The sequence below is a fragment of the Engraulis encrasicolus genome, chromosome 24 (assembly GCF_034702125.1).
Source record: "Engraulis encrasicolus isolate BLACKSEA-1 chromosome 24, IST_EnEncr_1.0, whole genome shotgun sequence".
Classification (NCBI taxonomy): Eukaryota; Metazoa; Chordata; class Actinopteri; order Clupeiformes; family Engraulidae; genus Engraulis; species Engraulis encrasicolus.
The window spans coordinates 695,001-720,000 of NC_085880.1; the positions used below are offsets into that span (position 1 = coordinate 695,001).

Consider the following 25,000-nt stretch of genomic DNA (forward strand, 5'->3'; position numbering starts at 1 on the left):
GAGAGCAAGAGAATGAACGACAATACAATGGGAGGTTGAACGAGTGTCAAACAGAGTGATAAAGGGTGAAAAGATCAAGAAAACAGATAGGGGGAAGGTTCAGGGAAAGATGACATGCAAAGAGAGAGAGAGAGAGAGAGAGAGAGAGAGAGAGAGAGAGAGAGAGAGAGAGAGAGAGAGAGACTAAGAGAAGGGCTATATTCAGGCGGTGGAAGATACTACTCAGCTACTAAAAGCAAAGGAAAAAGGCAAAAAAGGCTAAGTGCATGTCGTGTTGTAGATGTACCCTCTCACCTCTTAACTCCTTTTTTATTATCATTTATTTTATTTATGTTTGTATACTTTTTCTTTTGAATTTTTACAGCCGTATTACATACACAAGACAGTGAGGCAGACAGGAAACAAGTGGGGGACAGAGAGACGGGCAAGGATATAGAAACGACCTCGGACCAGAATCAAACACAGGTGCCTGGCACAATTATGGTGACGTGCACTAGCCCACTGCGCCATATAGCCCCCACCCTCTCACCTTTATCCTGACTATTGCTGTGGCATCACAGAGTGGTAACAACCATGCTATGGAGGGTATCTGTCTCCATTGACGCCTCCCTGAAAGCATCTCAGAGATAAAAGCAAAAGGAAGCTAAGTGCACGTCATGCAGCAGGTGTGCCCCCTCTCCCCTCTCTCACCTTGATCCTGACTATCACCGTGGCGACACCTGGAGGCAGGATGCCCCCGTGGTCCAGGGCCTCCACCTCGAAGGTGTAGGTGGCGTCCTCCTCCCCGCCCAGGTCCTCAAAGTCCAGGGACTGCAGGATGGACACCACCCCCGTCAGCCGGTCCACCGAGAACAGGGTCGTCTCCGTCCTGATGCGGTACGTCACGTTGGAGTCCTGGTCAGCGTCAAACGCCTGGCATGCACAAACAGAAAAGCAGAGTTCATATAATGCCTGACCTGTGTCAATATTAAAACAACAAACCAGTATGTTGATATACATCTAAACCATTTAACAGTAGATAGATAGATAGATAGATAGATAGATAGATAGATAGATAGATAGATAGATAGATAGATAGATAGATAGATAGATAGATAGATAGATAGATAGATAGATAGATAGATAGATAGATAGATAGTAGGGGTGGAACGGTACACAGAAGTCACGGTTCGGTTCATATCACGGTATCAAGGTCACGGTTTTCGGTTCTCTACGGTTCTTTTTTTTAGTTCAGGATATATGGTGCACTGGGAATATTAAACCATATTTTTATATAACTGCAATTATAAAGTGATGATGCGCAAGTTGAATCAGCTGTCGTCAGCTGATGTGCGCTGTCTGAGCGTTTCAAATGCCCTCTTTCCTACATCCTACATATGGTTTGTATAGGCTAATAAGGTGAAAATGGTGTGATTTTAATTGTGTATATGCCATATGCTAATGTGTTAATCAGAGAGACTGGATAAGATAGTCCAAGAATCTCTGTTTCACATATTTTTCTGGGCAGTACATGAATTGCGGTTTGCCACGGACTGCATTTCACGGTTCGGTATGGTGTGTGAATTGTACGGTTTCGGTTTTCGGTGCGGTTTGTACCATCCCTAATAGANAGACAGTCAGACAGACAGATACAGACAGACAGAGAGACAGATACAGACAGACAGACAGTCAGACAGACACAGACAGACTGCTCATGAACTGTTCATACCCTCTAACATATCTGACCCAGATTGTTAGGGAGCCATCAAAATCAATAGCTAACAGTCTGATAAAGATTCACACTGACAAAAACGTAATTTCAAAGCGATCCTTTTCTGCTGTCAGTTACCAGACAGAGGGGAAGTCTTTGAGGACTTTCTTTTTGAAATGGGGGACCCGGGGAATTGCATTCAGCACAGCCACAGGAAGAAGTGATGAGACGCGAGAGAGAGAGAGAGAGACAGAGAGAGAGAGAGAGAGAGAGAGAGAGAGAGAGAGAAAGAAAAAGTGAAAGACTGACAGAGAGGCAAGTCTGAGCTCTTTATCAAGCCCAGATGGATGTCAGTCTCATGGGAGAATTCTTCCCTGGAGGGTGTCTGGACTGTCCAGCCCTGAGGGATTATCGAAGGGACAGACAAAAAAAGAGAGAAGAGGAGACTCTCTGTCACTCAATCTATCCATCAGGGGCCCTTAATGCTGAATGCAATTTCTCTTCTCAACCGATATCCGAAGGTCAGGCTGCCTTTTTGGTCTGCTAAAAATGCAACCAAAAGAGGTTTAGATGTGTTCCATTTGCCAGATGCAGACTAATACTTGAAAAAGGGACAAATTGATTTGTGTTGCACAAATAGGATGATGCTAATTCTATAGTACACACAACAATATTTTCCATGAAGTCACGCAACTGGAAATACCTCTCATCCCGTGTTATGTGAAACATCCAACCTCAGATTTGATTGAATTGCATAAATGTAATAATAATAATGGACATACCACTCTACCATGATTACATATAAAGTGCACCCTGGCACCCTCTGTATTCCTCTGAAAGAGAGAATGCCCTCCAGTATTGGGAGTAAAAAATGTTGACAAGATATGACTTTGAAGTGAACAGCGGTGTTTAACACCACGCTCCATACTTCAGAAGATTCCTTTTTGAAGCTGAGAAACATTTATAAGGCTCTTTGAAGTTCTTTAGTGGACCATAGCATCCGAATCACCAGACGAGTGTTCACGGCTTGAACGTTCATCCCCTGTTACTGTTCCTCCCTCCTTCCTCTCTCTCTCTCTCTCTCTCTCTCTCTCTCTCTCTCTCTCTCTCTCTCTCTCCCTACCTCCCTCTCTCATCTGTCACTATCTCTCTTGTCCATACACACATAAACATTTAGGCATGAACAAGATTTTCTTCTTTAGTTTTTTTTTCCCCCTCTATTTTTCTCTCCGCGTCTCTCAGTCTCTTCATACTATGTAATTCTCCCATGTGAGTTAAACCCTGTTTCCTGCACATCAAATTCAATTCCCTTGTGCTGCAACTGGGAAGCTGGACTGTGGAGCATATGGCCTTCAAAGAGACTTGAGAACACACTGACCAGACCGAACTAATCAAGCCTCAAGCACCCTGACAGGCTGGAAATGGATCCCAGAGCTGAGAACCAAAACCAGGTCACACGTTTACTCTGCTAGACCATGGCACGCATGCTCCACCACAGCGTTTCCAACTGCAGCCCAGGGCTAGCTAGCCATGTGAAGGCAGATGGGAAATGGAAGAGAGTATATTGCCGTTTGTGGAGCACGATCAAGCTCATCATAGGCATAGCTGGTGCAGCGCAGAGCTTATTGAGCTGTAGAGATGCATAAGGCATGACCAGACAAGAGCAGAACTCATCAACATGGCAGAGAAAAGCAAAGCTTTCTCGCCTCGGAGAGTGATATCGCCACTGAGGCCTGACAGCTAACATGTTAGGGGATATCTAGCCTCAGCATATCAGGTTTGGGGATCTAAACACCATGCTCGCTCACATGCACTGAGTTGAGACGAAATAGTGCCTTGGTAAGCCAGAGGAAGTCACATTAGACCTAATGTTCAAGCAGAGGGCTCATGTGTATGCTGAAACATATGTTCAAAGACTTTGAGGATGCAGTGGTTTAAGGACCGGGAGTTTTTAATTGGGTATCTCTGGGCTTTGGGAGGAGAGAACTTCTTACAGGATCTGTCTCTAGTTTACAGGACAGAAGCACTTCAGCTTGAACAAAGCAGACACACAGACATGGCAGTCTTTACTGAAGCCTTAAGTGCAAGGCGCAGATGGCAGTGTTGATTACATAGGTCTCAAGAGGGGCAATACATTTGAACACTTATGAACTGTATCCAAAGCACTCTCCTTTGAGTCAAGGTAGTTGAAGTATTAACCCTAAAGCGACCGACTGGGGTCATTTATGACCCAGGGCACATATTTTCATACACCATTTCTGCAATTTTCATCAGAAACACTTGTCCTTCTAGGAGTTTGTCAATACATATGTTGTGCATGGTGTGAATGATTTTTGTGAGATTTGGACCATCTGTATGGGATTTATAATCAAAACACCTCTGGGGTCATTTATGACCCCGACAGGATCCATGAGATACTCAACATTATAATGTCCATTGTTGTAATTTTCAAACTCTGCTTTTTGTATTTTGTTTCTAGGGGCAGGCCATGGTCTGCAGACCAAAAATATTCATAATATAAACATTTATAGTATTAAAATATAATATATTATATAAATAAATAGGGCACCCCTGCGATAGCCAACCAAGCCATATTGTGAGGGCACCCAGGTAGCATTTCCTCTGTTATTGCTTCATATTTGTTGATATCATGGCACAGTGGTCCTAGACACATGATGAGAATATGAAATGGAAGTCATCCTGATGAACAAAAAGGGAGGAAATAAGTAATCAGTGTAGAAATCAATGGCGTTTTTAGAATTTTCCTTATTATATGGCTGTACAAAGGCTGAAGCATCAGTTGAATCATTTCTTTGCTCTAATACATATGGAAGACACCTTTTCACAGCTACAATGTACAGAAAAAGTTTCAGAGAAATTTTGAGTGTGCATAAGCTTATATGTTTGAGTCATGGTTTTGTCTATGTAAATTACCATATTCTCTGATCTTGTGATTTCATGAACACAGAAATGTTGAGTAGTCTTCAATTTTATTGCAGAAATATCATCTATGGGCCTAATGGATGGAATTTAGCTTGGTTTCCCAAAGTTTCACTTTGAGCAATTTCCATAATTAGCATAAATATACTGTATTATTATGGTAAGACTACTACAAGTGAATAGGCTAAAAAATTTAAATGATAGATATCACCATGAAACTTTCTCAGTTGATTACTGATGATAAGAGAAGAAAAAAATGTATTGGATGATTTTTGTATTTTGATGTTTACATATGCAAATGAGGGCATACATCATATTTAGCATATACGTATGAAAGTTTGACAAATTTTTAGCAAAACAATAAAATGTTCAAATTCACATTTTTTTGCTTTAGATGAGGGACAAGTATGTGCAAGATGTAAATAAATTTGAATGAACCCCAAAAAATAATTTATATAGTGGTATTTCCATATAAACTCCTTGGGGTCATAAATGACCCCACTCGGTCAGATTAGTCGCAAAAACAGGCCGGTCGCTTGAGGGTTAAAAACCCTTTATTTTACATCGGGGTAAACATGTTAAAAACACCGACCGATTTCAGCCGTCTGGCTTTCATCAGGACGTGGTTAGCTTTTTGAACACTGCTCCATCAAGTACAGTTAGAAAATTAAGCAATAAGCCACGAGAGGCCGTGGGTTATGCTCGATTGATAACGGCCAAAGAGAGTGCGGCGCGACGTTATCAATAGAGCATAACCCACGGACTCAAGTGGCTTATTGCTTATCTAACACTGTTACACTTAATCGCTGACCAAATTTCTTTAAAGACGCTTTAATAACAATTAATTTAATCCAAGTTGAGGAAGTGATTGTGGTCACCCCGGCAACGTCACTAGGCGTGCGTGCGTTCGTCGCGCTGCCAGACACACACTTCGCTGCATAAACTCATCAAGGGGCAATAAACACCACAGGAATGAAGTGTCTTTGCAATCACACTGATACCCCAAACCACAGATGGTGCAAAGATGTGCTCTTCTTGCAGACTCCCTACCCCAACTGCAACATCTCTAGATGTGCTGGGTCTAATTTAGACGCGCATAGAATCTTCAGGTGGAAGGTGTAGGTTTACGCTCGAATGACCACAGCTATCAGCCAATCAGAATAACTTCCTCAGGCATCATAAATATGTACAGTCCTGATCATCTCTGAAGATTGACATTCATCCAAGTCATCCAGGAGTCCACAGAGTCATTATAAGAGAAGCTGCATTGTACCCATCGTCATCAATTGGTTTAGATCAGGGATGTCAAACTCAGGCCGGGGGTCTCGGGTTGAGTCATTTTATTCCGCCCGCGAGATAATTTAAAATGTCTATCACAGTTGGCCCTTATACATTAATGTATAGCTTAACAAGACTTGAACGTAAAATTTTGTGTCACAGGAATGTGGTCATTTGGTGTGTCACCAAGGCCAATGAAGGCACATTTGAAGTAGCCTACCGTATATGATGGGAAAGAGTGTGTGTGAAATTTAACTATTAGCTTTAAGGGCATGTATGCACATTTTTTTTTATTTATCCTTTATTTAGCACAAATTTAGTCACTGGTTTTTTATATATATATAAATATTGGGTTCGGCCCACAACTCCATTCCAGATTTTGATTTTGGCCCTCGGTCAATTTGAGTTTGACACCCCTGGTTTAGATGAAAGGTGAAACAAGTTCAAAATCCAAAGAGAAGTCCAGTTGCTCACAATCCTGGGGTGCATTTCTCGAAAGCGTAGTTAGCAGCAGTTAGCAACTTGGGTAGTTGCCAATGGGAAATTGCATTGCAACCAACTAAGTAGCTATCGTAGTTAGCAACTACGCTTTCAATAAATGCACCCCTGGTGTGTATGAGGAGGTGAATAGACTGATTCTGGTTCTGATTGTTTTGTGTGTGTGTCATACTGTACACTGAGCATGTCAAGCTTTCAAACAGAAATACCTCACTCTACGCACACTTGCATACAGTAGTATACAAAAAATGCACATTTGCCAATAAAAAATATGAATCCCACTGTGCTGTATGTGTGTTACACTTACACTGAGCATGAGGATGGTCGTTCCAGCGGGGCTGTTCTCAGGCACGTTGACTGTGTAGACAGGCTGGGAGAAGACGGGACTGTTGTCGTTGATGTCCAAGATCTCCACCTGGAGGATCAGGGTTTTGCGACGGGGGTCCACCGCATTGTCGGACGCCTCCACCACCAACTGTGGAGCAGATCAAGTCAAGTCAAGTCAAGTCAAGTCAGATTTAATGGCCATTTCTTCTTTTGTTATCAACATTGAAAAAAATGCTTCTGATTGTAACGTATGACGGCAAGAGAAGGCGAGGAGAGCATTCAAGCCCTTAGCAAAGAGACTGTGTTACAGTATGAGCTTACTGTCATCAAAATTGTAATGGCTATGTCTTAATCTGTTACTTAAGGCTCTCAGTAATGTCATGGCAATGGTGTCATGATGTAGTTGTGTATTTTTAGCAAATAGTGAATAAGACTGCCAGCGACCCCATCTTCACTAAGAGGCTACATACTACACTGGCCAAACCAAGACATGACCATTCCTATGACCAGTCCTATTGCATCCTAAGTGCACAGACAGGACAAATGACAATGCATCCTGTTAATGAGGCACCAATAAAATGAATCATCTCTTCAAACTGATGCCCTGCTAGGTTTCCTCCTGTACTTGCACACAATGATGGCCAACCCAGTTGAATAGTTGGAACCCAGTTGGAATATTTATCACAGTAGATTCTAAATCCAGGTGGCCCGTCACCACTGCTCACAGACGTGGGTCTGCTGGGTTACGCAGACACGAAAGCTGGCTGCGTACATTATCATCACAAACCCAGACCCAAACCAAGCATCAATCCCTCACCTCATACAGGGCGAAGCGCTCGCGGTCCAGGGGCACGGCCGTGTAGATGCTGCCGTTGGCGGTGATGTTGAAGAGGGAGGCATGGGTGAGGAGCCGGTACTGCACCTCGCCGTTCCGGCCCGCATCCGGATCTGTGGCCTGGTAGGAGGAGATGGAGATGGAGAAGGGAGGACAGGAGAGAATGGGATGGAGGGGAAGAAAATTAGAAATGAAAAAAGAAATGTGTAAGAAAGCCAACTCTTTTTTTTAGTATGTTTTTTAGGGGCTTTTGTGCCTTTATTTGATAGGACAGTCTGAGATGGTGACAGGAAGCGAGTGGAACGGAGAAACGGGGTGGGATCGGGAAATGACCCCGGCCGGAGTCGAACCGGGGTCCCCGTGGGCATGCAAGCTCAAATGCGAACTCCACAATATACAGCATGTGTTTCTCTCCACCTATTTAAGTTCAAGTGGGTCAGTAACAAAAAGATACTGTATGTCTAGCAGCGGAGGATGGAGTATGCAAAGGGCAATATACGTATTTGAGACATATTCGAGGATATGCTTCATACATTATGCATTATGCCCTACAGATTAACATTAGACAGGACATATTTACATGAGGACCAGACCACGAACAAGCAGCCCACACTTGAGTTATGTCGGAAGAGCAAAGAGCAACTTGACCCTCTTGCAGCACTGCATGACTGGTCCAATGCGAAGAATACATTTGGTTATTTTTTCACAAAAAAAACACACACACACAAACAAACAAGCACATAGTGTCACAATCATATAGTGAAGCACACACACACACACACACACATACACACACACATACACACATACACACACACACAAGCACACACACACACACACACTGACTAATGGGCATATACTACTTATGGTAGTTCACAACTGTCTTGCTTTCCCCAATCTCCGAACTGGCTAATTTGCCAAAGCCGAGCCGAGTCCTGCTGGTTCAAAGGGTCACCACGGTCTTATCTGCACTTCATTAAGCAGAGAGAGAAGAGGAGCCAAAGACCTCTATCCAAACACACCCGGCACACAGAGCGCCAACAAGGCAGACGTGAAAAAAACATGTAATCTTTACAAGACGGGAGGGGGGTGGGGAGAGATGGGGAGAGAGAGAGAGAGAGAGAGAGAGAGAGAGAGAGAGAGAGAGAGAGAGAGAGAGAGAGAGAGAGAGAGAGAGAGAGAGAGAGAGAGAGAGAGAGAGAGGCGGGGGGGAGAGAAAGACAGAGTGATGGTGTTTAAATGGGAAGCCTTGTAAGCTAGATTGCAGCAATATAGTATACCTTTGGAGTGAGCTAGCTGATTAGCATGTCAGCATCGCTCATTTGCCTGCTGCGCTAATAGCTTTGAGATGCTGCCACTAATTCCCTTTTACAGTAATTAACTGTGAGAGAGAGAGGGGGGGGGGTAGGCAGTAAGGCAAGATGGGAAAAAGAGGGAAAGAAACAGTGAGGGCAGGAAAAGCGCGAAAAGAGGGATGAGTGTGGTGAAGGGAAGGAAGTGGTACGTGCGTAGGCCTATAGTACAATATTAGCATGGGCATGCTAACCCCTTAAGCTCATCTCTCTGAGTTGTAGTCGGAGTGGAGAGCTGAACTGATAGCAGCTCAGCATTGCCACACAACTACAACCACGAACCAGAGGAGTACTTGGCCGTGAGATGTGACAAACTGACAAGGGATCAGCATCAGTTCTCTGGATGGGTGGTTTGACATTTCTGAGCTCGGCTGACGGTTAAACTGTTAACCCTGAACCTGAGGAGTGGGGGAAAGAGTGGGAGCAGGCAGGGGTAGAGAGATAAAGAGATGAAGAGAGAGAGAGAGAGAGAGAGAGAGAGAGAGAGAGAGAGAGAGAGAAAGGAATGGCGTGAAATGAAGTGAAATGTAGACAGAGAGAGAGATAAAGAGGGATAAAGGACAGATTCGAACAGTAAAGGAGGGATGGAAGAGAGGACAAGAGGAGAGAGAGAGAGAGAGAGAGAGCGTGAGCAGTATTGTTGGAATGAGTCAACTCCCCTCCACCCCTACTTCCTCGCTCTCCTTTTCACGCGTGAAAAAGGTCGGGACAGCTCCCAAATGCCACCAGCGACAATGATCCATCAGAGAGAGAAAAGATGCTGAGAACGAGAGAAACAGAGGGATGGATGGAGGGAGGGCGGGCCAGAGAGATGAAAGGAGCGGTATAGGGCAAAACGAAGAAAAAAAAGGGGAACAGATGGGGGTAGAGAGAGAGAAAGAGAGAGCGAGAGAGAGAACGAGAACGAGAACGAGAACGAGAACGAGAGACAAAGAGTGAAATGGGAAGGAGAGCAGGAGATGAGGACAGGCCCCATGAGTCGATGTGTGTGTTTGTGTGTGTGTGTGTGTGGGCGTGTATGGGTGTTGGTGTATATGTATGTGCTTGTGTGTATGTGCTTGTGTGTGTGTGTGTGTGTGTGTGTGTGTGTGTGTGTGTGTGTGCGTGTGTGTGTATGTGTGTGGGCGTGGGTGTATGAGTGTCAGTGCGTGTGCTTGTGTGCATGTGTGTGTGTGTCTGTGTGTGGGTCTGTGTGCTGCTGAGGTTGATAGTGTGGGGCGGGGATTTGGATCGCAAAAAGACCGTGCAGGGTGTGTGTGTGTGTGTGTGTGTGTGTGTGTGTGTGTGTGTGTGTGTGTGTGTGTGTGTGTGTGTGTGTGTGTGTGTGTGTGTGTGTGTGTGTGTGTGTGTGTGTGTGTGTGTGTGTGTGTGCGTGTGCAAATGAGGGTAGAGATAGAGGTTAGCGGAGACAAGCTGCGAGAGAAATGGCACCATCAGCTAACGAGACACACACACACACACACACAAACACACACACACACACACACACACACACACACACACACACACACACACACACACACACACACACACACACAATCAAGCATCTCATTTTGCGGCATGAAGCAATCCCGTTTTTCCCCCTCCCACCTCCCTGCGATTCTTCGTGTGAGCTTATAGCTCCAACCCATGACTGCCTTGTGGTGAGTGATGGCAGTGAGTTTCTAGATGGGCCTTTTTTTTTAAAGACTCTTCCTTAATGTGCCTGCCCTGACAAAGTAATCGAGATAAGATAGCGGGGCGATGCAGGCTCGTGGCGTCGATGAGAGGAATTAAAGCTGAGCGAGCGCGTTAACAAACACCACAGCGCAAAACCGTGTGCACATAAAAGGCCTGGAAACATTTAGCGTAGCAACAGGCCTCCAGCCATCTGTTCAAAGAAGCAATTAATTTCTGAGGAAGAACGAAGGAAAAGGGAAGGGAAAAAAAAACCCTTCCCGCCATTTAAATCCTCGAATGCGCGCACGCACGTATAATGCGTGGCGGCGGATATTGTGACAAAATGGCAACAGAGGCGACTGCAGATTATGATAATCAAATCCCATCGCGCTAATTGAATGCTACTGTTAACACCAACCCCAGCCCCCCCCTCCTCCTCCCCGATCCCCGAGCCCTCGTACCCACACTGAAAGCTCATGTTTCATAGCTGGGCCAATTAGCTGCAGAGGTATGCAATATGCTGACAACATACAACCACTGTGTGTGTGTGTATGCATGGAAGTGTGTGTGTGTATTATATGTGCGTGAGTGTTTGTGAGTGAGAGAGAGAGAGAGAGAGAGAGAGAGAGAGAGAGAGAGAGAGAGAGAGTGAGACAGAGAGAGAGAGACAGAGACAGAGACAGAGAGAGAGAGAGAGAGAGAGCTGTCATAATCACACATTTCACGCGGTGATGGGGCCTCACCCAAGTCAATGTATGGGAGCCACGAAGACAATTATGCAGCAGCATGAGCAGTGAAGTGGTGCTACGGCCAGCTGTGTCTCTGTGCAGTGTGTGTGTGTGTGTGTGTGTGTGTGTGTGTGTGTGTGTGTGTGTGTGTGTGTGTGTGTGTGTGTGTGTGTGTGTGTGTGTGTGTCAGTGTGTGTGTGTGTGTGTGTGTGTGTGTGTGTGTGTGTGTGTGTGTGTGTGCGTGCTTGCGCGTTTGTGTGCGTGTACGAGTGCTTGTGAGTGTGCCTGCCTGCCTGTAGTGGCGGTATGTGTGTGTTGGCCCTGGCATACACACACCCCTAGGGAGAGGGGCTCTCCTGGAGTGGGGTCCGGGCTCCCAGAGAGAGAGATAGATGGACAGATCCCGAGCTGCTATAGCAGCCGTCCGCGCAGTCAAGGGCATCAACGCGAGACAAATTTACCCGGCCATTAGCTGTGTAACAGTGCAGACACGAGGACCCGGGGTTAGATAACAACATCCGTCATTAGCACTGCAGTCTTAAGTGTAGTGCCTCTGGGGGGAAAAAAACGGACGTGCTTCATTTGAAATTGTGTTTTAATGTGTTCTAGTCTGTGTTTTAGTCCACCATGTGACTGAGGATGAGGGAAAAAAAACATAGATGTGATATACCACATGAGGGCCAAAAATGAGTTTCACAGACCATGAAAATAAAAATAAAAACATCCAAGTCATTTAAGATGAGGCAGGATTTGCATCCCTGAACTGAAGAGTTAATAAACACAGCGGCTGTTTTCAGAGTGAGCCCAATATCAGAGCCAGTTCTCACACCACCAGTTCTCACACCAGAACTTGTCCCACACCCAAAAGAAGAAAAGCATCATCACAGTTGAATCAGAAAGTTTTACTTGGTGCATATTGAGAAGCCAAGGCCAATTTGCAGTTGCCGAATTCTGCGATTTTGGGTGTGAACACATCACCACCTTCCAACTTAGAAGTGAGAACTGGCACGACCGCAGCTCTCTTCCAATCTGAAAGCACCACACGATAGCCACTCCTAGAAAATGGTGTGCTGGACTTGTGATGTTAGAGGCATGTAATATCAGCGTGGCGGCTCTGGTTTCATGCACATCGTTCCCCCCGAGGCTTTATTACTATCTCACGGTGTTGGGAATGAGGTCTAAGCCAGCACAGTTGCTCGTGCTGGGCCTCCTGAGCTACAGCCTGTGATGTTGGCTCCACGGGGCCAATGCCATGCCACGCTCTCTCTCAAAGGGGTGAGGAGCTGGGTGAGCTTCATACTGCGCGAACACAAGATAGGGGCCATGGGGTGGAGCGGAAGAAGAAGAAGCAGCATGAAGGAGAGTGGAGTGGAGTGGAGTGGAGTGGAGTGGAGTGGGCGCATGAAATACACGGGCAGTGCCATGATGATGAGAGAAAGAGAGAGAGAAAGTGATGAAACGGAGAGCAAGAAGAATGAAATTGGGAACAAGAAAGTAGAACGGCCACCCACCATATGTTGTGATGTGCTCGGTGCAAGCTCTCTTTGGAGTTTGGGCATTTGCAAAAATCAGCAAAAAAAAGGGGTTTTCAAAAGTAATTTCAAACATATTTTTCGGTGTGTGTGTGTGTGTGTGTGTGTGTGTGTGTGTGTGTGTGTGTGTGTGTGTGTGTGTGTGTGTGTGTGTGTGTGTGTGTGTGTGTGTGTGTATGTGTGTGTGTGTGTATGTGTGTGTGTGTGTGTGTGTGTGTTTGTGTTTGTGTGTGTGCGTGCGTCCGTGCACGTGCACGCGTGTGTGCGCATGAGCACGCCCATGTGTATGCCTGCGTGCATGTGTGCAGCCATGTGTGTAAAATGAAAAAGACCAGACGGAATAAAAAATAAATAATTCAACCTAGAGCACATTGCAATGCAATAAGCTGCAATATTGCGATACATTATGCTCGTTCTCACTGTGATTATCATAACACACGTTTTAAGCGAACTAAACACAGTCGGGATTTTGTTGAACATGAAAAGCATCAAAATATAATTCCAAATCCTCTCTCTTGTCTCTGAGCCGTGCCATCTTTTGTCTACTCTGACAGATTAAAGCTCCCCGAATATTGAGCGCGGAGAACTTTAGAATTTTCCCTTTGATGCCCTGTTATCTCTACCGGTCTCAGCATTGCCTGCCGCTAACGTGAAAAACCCACCTGCTAATTGTCTTATCAGAATTATTACGGCTGGCATGCAAGACATTCAAACACTTCAACCGAAAGCAAAAAAAACCCACAACCAACAAAACTAACAACAAAACAGGGGTGCATTTCTCGAAAGCGTAGTTGTTAGCAGTTAGCAACTTGGGTAGATGCCAATGGGAAATTGCATTGAAACCAACAAAGTAGCTACCGTAGTTAGCAAACTACGCTTTCGAGAAATGCACCCCTGCAGAGCACTTCACATTGTCAGTCAACATAGCGCGCACCACCTGAAGGACTCGCGGTGTGTACCAAGGTGGGAAGAGGCGTCGTCTTCTCCCTCTGATTACACCTCTAACCAAGCAAGGGCTGATTAATCGCCGACGCTAATTGGAAATCCCTGCCGCTCCGCTCCGCAAGGCAAGGCGAAGAGAGACGAGGCACATGGCACCGTCACTAATGGCTCTCAAGCTGCTTCGGTGGCTCAAGCAAGTCTTAAAATTGCTGTTGTGTGCATGTGTGTGTGCGTGTGTGCATGTGTGTGTGTGTGTGTGTGCCTGCGTGCGTGTCTGTGTGCGAGAAAGAGAAAGAGGGAGAGAGAGAGAGAGAGAGAGAGAGAGAGAGAGACTGTTTGTGTCTGTGTGCATGTGTCTGTGTCTGTGTCTGTGTGTTTCACCTAATCATTTTCACTGTCACAAAATGAATGATATCCTCATTTGTCTACAGAGTGGCTGCACAATGACAGCACAGCATGTCTGTGTGTGTGTGCGCGCACGCGCGCGTGCGTGCGTGCGTGCATGCGTGCGTGCGTGCGTGCTTGTGTTCGCGTGTCTGTCAGGCATGTGTGTGTGTGGATGTGTAATGAAGCAAGGCCCCATCAACACTGCTCACATGATAAATTCCCATCTCAAGCACCGGCGAGGTGTGTCTGAAAGCATGCCGATGACAGCTTGAAACAAGGGAGGAATTAACTCAGGTCATGATCGTAGCTAGCGAATGCTACTATGACAAACCGCGCAGCCATATGCTGCCGCATAAGCACAGCCATCATGTCAACTGATGGGGTCGGAATATTGCTGTAATTACTTAATTACCATGGCTCCGTTGATTGTTGACACGCAATCGGGATCCTCCTCTTTCTTGATACCCCTCAAATGCCATGAACAAGCTACTGGGAGTGCCATGGGTATTGAAGTCATGTGTTCCTCGGGTGCTCTTCAGCATGGAGATCCAAACCATTCTTCCAAGAGTAGTTACTATTAAAGTAGTTACTATTAAAGGCCTTTATAATTATACATCAAAGCCCACTAGAAATAAAAGGCTTTTTTAATAGTAACCATACTCTTGAGTGTTTTCTTTGAAAATCCCTCAAATATCATTCCTGTTGATGAATATATCTTAGTCATGGTGCATTTATGTGTATAGCTACCACAATAGGTGTATTATTTGGATCATGTGTATTAGGTAAGTGTGTATTATGTGTGTATTATGCGTATTAAGTGTATTATGGTACATTCCAGACCCAATTCAAACTAGTGGGAGATGGGAGTTCTACCTCTGTTAGGGTTTTGGACTTTGTATTTCTGTGTGGACTTTTTAGTTGAGTTTTTGAATCATGTTTGAGTTCCTGTATTGTTCATGTGCTTTTGTTTACTTCCTGTGCTTTTGTTTTGCTTTGCCATGTGTCCACTTTGCTGTCTAATGTTGATCTCCGCCCCTTGGTCCTAATTGGTTTCCCTAGTGTTTTCACCTGTCTCGTTGTCTCTGTCTGTTCCTAGTTCTAGGTTATTGTCCTCACCTGTACCTTGTTGTCTTCTGTGCTTTCTGTTCGTTCAACTGATTGTCTGCTGATTAGTCCCCTGTGTCTTATTTGCTTTCAGTGTATTTAAGCCCTGGTGTGTCTCTTTGTCCTTGCTGCGTCATTGTTGAACCTTTGTCGAAACCTTGTAGAACCCTGTAAGTACTGTCTGTAGTCTTGATTATTCCTAGTTCGTCCGTGTCCCTATCTTGCCTTAGTCTTTCTTGGTTTTCCCCATTGTGGGTCTTTTTGTTTGTAGTTGCATCTCCGTCTTTCAGTGTTTTTGTATTCTTTTGTTTCAAAATAAAACCCCCTTTATTATCATCCTGATTCTCTGCGTGCTGCATTTGGGCTTCCAACCTGAAAAAACCTGACAACCTCTCACTACAAGTAGTGCTCTGGAACACCAGTGGAAGGGAGACCTTCCACAAGCAAACTGGGGAGAACTCTTTCTACCTGCACTTCAAAATAATTAAGTCGGAGGATAGTGGTTGCGCCCATGGAGCCCCCATTTTAAAAAAAAGACATTAAATAAGCCCTTACTCTTCTTGTGTGGTTGTTTCAGACACAGCCATTTCTTATTCATGTTGTGGTGTGAAGTTATTTGGTAGAGCCGATATAAAACCCGTACGATCCGGTTGAAGAGCCGGATCAAGACCTCATCCGGACAGACCGGATGGCTGTCGTGCATTGATCCGCCAAAGGCGGGTCAGACGGCATTTCATTAGTATGTCAACAAAAAGGCAGTTACAGCGCGAGAAATTGTGAAACCGGAATATATCCTCTTCAGTTGACTACAACAGCCATTCTCTAATCTCTCTAGTATGCTGTTCAGTCACGAACACTCATTGAGTAAAACTGAACCAACTCCCGCCTCATCATTCATCGAGCCTGTTTTATCCGTCCTGCCTGTTGTGGCCAATTGAGTCGCGGATCCCCACTCCCTATGTGTGCGCCTCTGACTCTGTTGAGGTCTACATTTCTAAATGTTATCAGTGCTCTGCCAACGCTTTTACATCTTTGTCTGTAGGCTACTCTTATATTCTACAGACGTGACTCTACTATCACTCACTGCATTACAGCGTAGCCTACAGACTTTAAAGTCACTGCTGTCACTCCCCTCGTCCGAGTCAGCAGCGGCGCCCTCGGCGACTCGGTGAGACGAATCCTGACTGAGTTGTTGATAGCAGCGAATCCCCTAAGGATCGGATCAACGCTTAAGTTTCGTTTTTGCCATGAGTGTGCGAGTCGCAAGGCAACTCGGCAGCGGAAGCGAGTGGTCATCTGCTGCTCGCCTCCTGACTGTCCCTGCTCAGCTAGACTTCTGCTCCCAAATATTTGACTTTTAGTCTTCTTAAATACAAACACACACATTATTTATTGCAAAATCAGGAACATGCCGTTTCACTGCTGCCAAAGGCTCTTCAAGTTGTGGTTGCATGTTTAGCGAGGAGACCCAGGTGGGTCGGATCGCAGCATGAGTTTAGGAACTGTGAAGATTCATAAAGTGAGTTTTGTTGATCAAACTGTCTTACTCTTTGATTTATCAACGTGAATTGATAAATGGGACAACAAAGGCGAGGCGCATAGCTACTTAATGGCAGAAACGTTAAAAAAATGCATTATTATTATTTATTTTTACTTATTTTAAATAAGTGATCCGAGTGATCCGTCTAATCCGGATACCCTCCTTGGAATGATCCAATCAATCCGGACGCCTCAAAGATTCGAGTTAAGCACCTCTATTATTTGGGCTGTTTTGTCTCATCTCAAAACACCTTGCCAAAGTCAGTTACATCATGGTGGTTGCTATGGTTGTTTAACTCTCACTTCAACTGCCTGGAGCGCTTGGAGATGGGAGCTGGAATAATTCATGTAGGAGAAGTCCCATGTCTAACTTCAATTTTCTGGTCTGGAACGGGGCATTAGTCCCCACTGAGGACACATTAATCTTGGAGATAGGAAAAGTTGCAGCAACCAGAGCCAGCAGCCTTTCGTCGTGACTTAGTGCCCAGCGAAGTCGGACCTTCCCAGCACACTTCTATGTAGGACAGTTAAACTCAGTCGGTCGAGCAGTTATAGCCGAAGAGAGCGAGGAATTGAGGTTCGCGCCCTTGGCACCGCGGTAATAAAGGCGGTGGGCGTCCCCGCCCCCAGCTCAAATTCCACCTTTCAGGAGTGATTTGACTAAATTCTTCGTCAACAGCCAATGAGTGTCTCCCATAGAGGTGAAGACCGATTCTTACGAATAAGAACACTGCGGTTTTCGAAATACACGATAGTGACCGATACCATAAGTTATAAAAAAGCATAACAGATAGATAAGTAATTGTAGGCTATATAAAAGTAAAATGCAATGCTAGACATTTTATTGTCTAAAGCATGCAAATCCTTCTCTAGTAGTCTGAGTACTGGGCCAAAAAAGAGAGAAAAGTTGAAGTTGAATCAAAACAAAGTCTAAGACATCAGTGTGCGCCCCAAAAAAGTTTTTTAATCAAAATGTTTAATCATAATCGTATCTAATGAAGGGTGCAATGGCTGGGATGTTGCTTCTGCGATGAAAATTAAACGTAGGCCTATACAATGTCTCACAATCCCCACTGAAAATGAAACTCAAAAATCCCTGACTGCACACATTTCATCTAACTATAATATTACTGTCCATAAATTTTGATCCATTACATGCTGTACGCTGTCATGACAGGGAGTGGATATTGCGTCAACTCACCTCGACACGGCCGACAAACAAGCCGGCCTGCTCCTCCATGACGGTGAGGTTCCTCGGTAGAGACAGGTCAAAGGTCGGGTCGTTGTCATTGACATCCGTCACCACGATGTTCACAGTGGTCGTGGATGTCTGGAGAGAGAGAGAGAGAGAGAGAGAGAGAGAGAGAGAGAGAGAGAGAGAGAGAGAGAGAGAGAGAGAGAGAGAGAGACAGAGAGAGAGAGAGAGAGAGAGAGAGAGAGAGAGAGAGAGAGAGAGAGAGAAATGGTGGTGTTATATAATAGACAATTGGAATGGCTTTTCCCACTGAGTTAGTAAGACTATGTGACTGAGGTATGTGCACGGTAGTCATGAATAAAATGTTTCGGTAATGCAATAATTCAATTCAATGCGTAATGTATTGCTGCAGTACAAACACACACACACACACACACACACACACACACACACACACACACACACACACACACACACACACACACACACACACACACACACACACACACACACACACACACACACACACACACACACACACAAAACTGATGAACTTCTATATTCTATATTCATATGACTTGCACATATGTACCCCTCTCCCATCACAGACACACACACACACCCCTTCCCAACATATAATGTATATTGTACATTCATATGGCTAAAATACTGTGCACACACACCACTGTCCACATATTGACATGTGCACGCTCTCTTTCACTCTCTCTCTCTCTCTCTCTCTCTCTCTCTCTCTCTCTCTCTCTCTCTCTCTCTCTCTCTCTATCTCTCTCTCTCTCTCTCTCTCTCTCTCTCTCTCTCTCTCTCTCTCTCTCTCTCTCTCTCTCTCTCTCTCTCTCTCTCTCTCTCTCTCTCTCTCTCTCTCTCTCTCTCTCTCTCACACACACACACACACACACACACACACACACACACACACACACACACACACACACACACACACACACACACGCGCACACACACACACACACACACACACTCTCCCCAGTGTACAGGTATGACAAATGGTTCCCCTGAGAGCGTGACTCCAGCTCGTGCTGCTCGGTTGGAAAGGCACGTGCGCATTGCAAGGTGACAAGCATGGGAAACGACCCGCGGAGGAGGAGTCACCTTCAGCTCACCTGCAGCAGCCAGGGGATGAAGGTAGGCAGAGAGAGAGAGAGAGAGAGAGAGAGAGAGAGAGAGAGAGAGAGAGAGAGAGAGAGAGAGAGAGAGAGAGAGAGAGAGAGAGAGAGAGAGAGAGAGAGAAAGGTACAGATGCAGGTGGAGATGCAAGCAGGCAAACAGGCAGAGAGGCAACCCAGGATGTAGCAAGCCAAGCAGGCAGAGACTCAAAGGGTTAGGTAGAGAGGCAGGCAGGCAGGCACACGGGCAGAGAGGTAAGCACACAGAGAGGGAACCAGACAGAGAGGCAAGCAGGCAAGCAAGCAGCAAGGGCAGCAGACATAGAGGCACAGAGGCAGGTAGAGAGGCAGGCAGGTAGAGAGGCAAGCAGGTATAGGCAGGCCGAGATGCCGACTGAGATGCAGGCAAGAGGCAGAGAAGCAGGGTGACGCAAGTTGTGACGCAACTTTGTTCTGAACTGTTGTCACCACTTGTACATTACATTACATGCATGTTGATCCTTCCATTCACCATAAAAGAGAGTAGACCTCTCCTTCCCCATTCCCACCATCACCCCCCATACCCCGGATCATTACCACCTAAAACAAAGATTAACACCATTACAGATTGACCAAAGCCCCTTATCTAAACACAATTTTTTCTCAAACAAGGTAAAACAAGTTGGCAGAGAGAGACGCAGGCAGGCAGACAGAGACAGAGGCTAGCAGGCAGATAGGCAGAGAGGCAGAGAGGCAGAGAGGCAGGCAGAGAGAGGCAGGCATGCAAAGATGCAGGAAGGAAAAAACAAATAAGCTGGGAGAAAGGCAGGCAGGGAGGAAGGCATGGCAGATAGAGAGGCAGGCGTACAGGCAATCAGAGAGGAAATAAAATAAGACAGGCAGAGATGCAGGAATGGAGAGAGGAGAGTAGGTAAGACAGCAAGCAGGGAGGCAGAGAGGCAGATAGGCAGGGAGGGAGGGAGGTAGAGGGGTAGAGAGGCAGGCAGGTCAGCAGGGAGAGAGGAAGGCAGAGATGCAAAGACCCAGGTAGAGGCAGAGTCAGAGATAGGCTAGGCGTTACAACTCAGCCCACCTCTCCACACAGTACATCACTTGAACCATTCTACTACCTCTGGTAGGCAGGCGGCTAGGGGACACCACACACCACTTAACCCTACCTCACCGCCCCACACCGCATAGAGCTTGAAAGTCCCGCGCCTTAGTTCTGCATTTCACTGGACCTAAGCTGACCATCTAACAACATGGTAGCGAGTAAATATCTTCTGATCTCAGTCATTATATGTGCTGGGCTACAAATATGCTGTTTAAGAGGCTAGATAAAGATCATTCGTGCAGAAGTATCAATATTTTGTTCCGAGACCGTCTGCATGAAAAATGTGAAGAAACACAGCTTTCTAAAAAGTGTGGGGGTTCGTACGAAAAATTAAGCAAAAATATAGCTGCAAGCAGCAATGCGGGGCCAAGCAGTAAACTTGCCAGAGTCGCCACGGCAACAGAAGGAACTGCAGCGCCCCCTTTGGTCCAAATCTCACCAATGTTGGTGTGCATTCCTTGGAGGGGAGTGATCACGTAAACCAAGTTTAGTTTGAATCCGTTGAAGAGCTGCCGAGATATGAGCTCACTTCCTGTTACCTGTTGGTGGCGCTAGAGAGTTTCAGCTTGGGGTCTGGATTTTTTTGTGGGAGGTCATGGGATGGACTAGAATGTGTGCAAAAAATCCTAACAGAAATTGACTAACGGTTGCTGAGATATGACCTCACTTCCTGTTTTGCCACCTTTATGACAATTTTGATTGGCTGTCATCGGCAAACGACAGGAGGTGTCCAAAATTCTTTGAATAACCTAAAGAATATCAGTCCCAAGATGAAGTGTACCCTTTTGTAGGGCATTCTGACCAAAATTGTGGGACAAGTAGCATTTTTATTGAATTTCACAAAATTCAAAATGGCGGACTTTTTTCTTCCGGTTGACATGAAGTCATATAGTGCGTTGAATTCGGCTTGGCCCAAGGATTCTAGTGATAGTATTATTTTCAAAATTAGGCATACAGTGTAAAAGCTACAGGCAAAAATGTAGCTAAAAATTTGACCTGTTGGTGGCGCTACAGAGTTTGAGCTGGGGATCTGATTTTTTTGTGGTAGGTCATGGGATGGACTACTATGTGTGTACAAAATCCCAGCCTAATTCGACAAACGGTTGCTGAGATATGACCTCACTTCCTGTTTTGCCACTTTTACGACAATTTTGATTGGCTGTCACGGCTAAACGATAAAAGATATCTAATATCCCTTGAGACCCCATGTGTAACTCAGTCCAGAGATGCTATATACCAAGTTTCGTGCGAATTGGTCAAAAATTGCGGGAAAAATAGCATTTTTATTGAATTTTACAAAATTCAAAATGGCGGGAAAACTTTCCTGGTGGAAAATGACGTCATAGGGTGTGTTGGATTCGTCTTGGCTCAAGGATTCCAGGGATACCAAGTTTTTGAAAATTGGCCCAGCGGTTCAAAAGTTACAAGCAGAAATGTACTTGCAACTTTGACCTGCTGGTGGCGCTAGAGCGTTGGGACTGGGGACCTATACATCGCTGTGGGTAATGCTGAGACTGTCCCTAATGTGTGTGCCAATTTACAGCATTTTCCTACCTACGGTTCTATGGGCTGCCATTGACTTGCTAAGGAGAATTATGGTGACATAATAATAATCGTAAGAATACCAGCTAACACTATAGGGGCCTTCGCCAGCTTCGCTGCTTGGCCCCTAAATATCAGAAACAACATATATGGAGCTCATGGCACAACTCGAAGGGGATCGAAATATAATTTTAATACTGCCATTGGATTACATGCTATGATTTTCGGCTAAAAACGCTGTTGAGGTCCCATGAAATCAGGGGAAGTGACGTCACTCTCAAGCTCTATTGTGCTTCACCATACAATACATCACTTCATCCACTCCACTACCCCTGGTCGGCAGGTAGCCAGATGAGGCAGGGCGAACAGCAAAGAGAGAACAGCATGCTCGGTCGGAGCACCACACCACACCACACTGCTCCCCACCTCACTACACCGCATCACCCTACACTACCTCACCTGAACGGCTGCACCTCCTCCGGTAATCAAGCAGGCAAGTGAGGCAGGGGGTACAGAAGAGGCAGTCAGGCTGTGCCCTCCTAGTGACGCAACAGCTTCAGCGTTGCTACCAGTCAGGTCAGGAGTCAATGCAAGTACTTTCTGAGTTCCCGCAAATACGGGAACTCTTCCCACTTTGTTGGGAAGCAAACAATCATTAGCAAACCAAGGGAGGCCATTTGGGAAATGCTGTTTGGGAAATGTTAATTGTTATGCTCTTGGTCAGACCAAGTCTCAAAGAGATTTGAAAGTCGATGATAATCAGGGGGTACAGAAGAGACAGAATGCCCCGAGCACTCCAGCGTACTGCTTCCCACCTCACTACGGCGCACCACACTATAATGCCTCACCAAAAGAAAACGGCAGGTAAAAATGTCTATAAATAGCGAGTGAGGAGCTGGCAATCAACGCACAAATTTATAGACCAAGCAGCACATGAGCGACTCCAGCGACGGAAGAAATTAACTTTGTATTGAGTTGCGTGACAAAAGGAATTTGGGCAACTACTAGAGGCGATTTGCTGGACTTGAGGGACGGTTTGAAGTGGAACTCCAGCGGATATTAAGTAAATTAGCTATGATGTGGTTCAGCCAATGGGAATGTTGCATTCTTGCATTCTGCTTTTAACGGGTATACTCTGTCTCTTCTATCGCTTGCATCGCTTTTGCTGCACAGTCCAGCGATTCTCTGTCACTTGATCTTGTCGCCGTCATTGTATTTCGCCCGGTCAGGCAGGCAAGTGAGGCAGTGGGAAGAGCAGAGGCAGCAGGCTGGCAGCACCATAATCACCCTAACTCACTTCAACTCCCTGCCCACTGTGCCTCAACACCGCATCATACTACTCAACTAAACTCTGACAATCAAGCAGCCTCAAAGCACAATATTGCTAGCCAGGCTGCGCTCTCCTAGTGACGCAACACCTTCGCCGGCGTTGCTTCAGATCGAATCGTGATTGCAAGTCTATGATAATCAGGCAACAATATTGCACCCACGATGCCTCACCATACAATATCTCACCTCAACCCCTCCACTCCATCAGGCAGGCAGGCAGAGGAAAACCACCACACCACACCACCACACCACACTCCACTGCACTCCACTGCACTGCACTGCACCACACTGTGCCTCACCATACAATAATGTGCCTCCTTTCAACCACTCCACTACACCAGGCAGGCAGGCAGGCAGGCAGGCAGGCAGAAGGAGTAAAGGACAGGCAGCCTGCTAGCACCAAGACACCCCAACTGCACTGCACCACACTGTGCCTCACCATACAATAATGTGCCTCCTTTCAACCACTCCACTACACCAGGCAGGCAGGCAGGCAGGCAGGCAGGCAGGCAGGCAAGCAGGCAGGCAGAGTAAAGGACAGGCAGCCGGCTAGCACCATCACACCCCACTGCACTGCACCACACTGTGCCTCACCATACAATAATGTGCCACAGATTTCTCCACTACACCAGGCAGGCAGGCAGGCAGGCAGGCAGGCAGGCAGGCAGGCAGGCAGGCAGGCAGGCAGGCAGGCAGGCAGGCAGGCAGGCAGGCAGGCAGGCAGGCAGGCAGGCAGGCAGGCAGGCAGGCAGGCAGACAGGCAGGCAAGCAGGCAAGCAGGCAGGCAGGCAGGCAGGCAGGCAAGCAGGCAGGCAGAAGAAGAACAGCACAGGCAGAGGGAGAAGAACCCAGGCAGCCTGCTAGCACCATCACACCGCACTGCACTGCACCACACTGCACTCACCATACAGTAATGTGCCTCACTTTAACCACTCTACTGCACCAGGCAGGCAGGTAGGCAGGCAGGCAGGCAGGCAGGCAGGCCGAGGGAACACAGCACAGGCAGGCGGCTAGCACCAACACACCCCACCCCACCCCACTGCCAGTGCACCTCACTACGCCTCAGCTCAGCTCACCTCCGCTCCCCTCAGCCACTTCATCACCAACCCCCTGCACTGATGTAAAGCCCAATCCACTGAACAGGCCCACTCAGATTGTGGCAATAGAGCCATCCATCTCCGCACTGCTTACAGAGCGGCGCGGCGCGGCGGCCAGCTGCGGGGGTGAGTCACTGACATCGTGTGCTATAGGCAACCACCTTGGAAATGGCACAAAAAAATGGACACTGCAAGGAAAACGACATAATGAAACTTTAAAATGTGGACGGGGCAAAATAAAAGAGAGAGCGAGAAAGAGAGAGGGAGAGAGAGAGAGAAAGAGAAGGGAGAGACAGAAAGAGAGAGAGAGGGAGAGAGACAGAGAGAGAGAGAGAGAGAGAGAGAGAGAGAGAGAGAGAGAGAGAGAGAGAGAGAGAGAGAGAGGGGGGGGAGGGAAAGGAGAAACTGAAGGCCAAATGGTAACACATACATCTTCTGTCATGAAAATGAAAAACGGAACTCCATTCAGTGAGAAGCATCTCTCTCTCTCTCTCTCTCTCTCTCTCTCTCTCTCTCTCTCTCTCTCTCTCTCTCTCTCTCTCTCTCTCTCTCTCTCTCTCTCTCTCTCTCACACACCTACTACAGACCAGGATAAACTGTCATGGAATTTCTGTGCTGCTGATACACAAAAAGCCTTCTCACCTACTTTGGCCAAGTCTGAAAAGTGGCTTTGCACACCATCGCTGACAGGAAGCAGCCACTTCATTCAACTACACTATTTTAGTGGTGAGCACTTTGGAAGGGCGCATTCAGGTAGAGGAGTCAGGAGTTTTCTTCCGACGTGTGTCTAT

The 25,000-nt window shown here is 46.3% G+C and overlaps 1 protein-coding gene across 1 annotated transcript in view; it reads right to left on the minus strand.

Annotated features, from left to right (window-relative positions):
• The window catches only part of LOC134441635 (protocadherin-15-like), a 247,469-nt gene that overhangs the window by 123,619 nt on the left and 98,850 nt on the right, over positions 1-25,000 (minus strand). The window contains exons 18-21 of the mRNA XM_063192026.1: positions 18,013-18,141; positions 7,551-7,688; positions 6,714-6,881; positions 691-912 (exon numbers count right to left, since the gene is read on the minus strand). Of these exons, the coding sequence (XP_063048096.1) occupies positions 691-912; positions 6,714-6,881; positions 7,551-7,688; positions 18,013-18,141 (657 nt within the window). The remainder of the gene's footprint in view (positions 1-690; positions 913-6,713; positions 6,882-7,550; positions 7,689-18,012; positions 18,142-25,000) is intronic.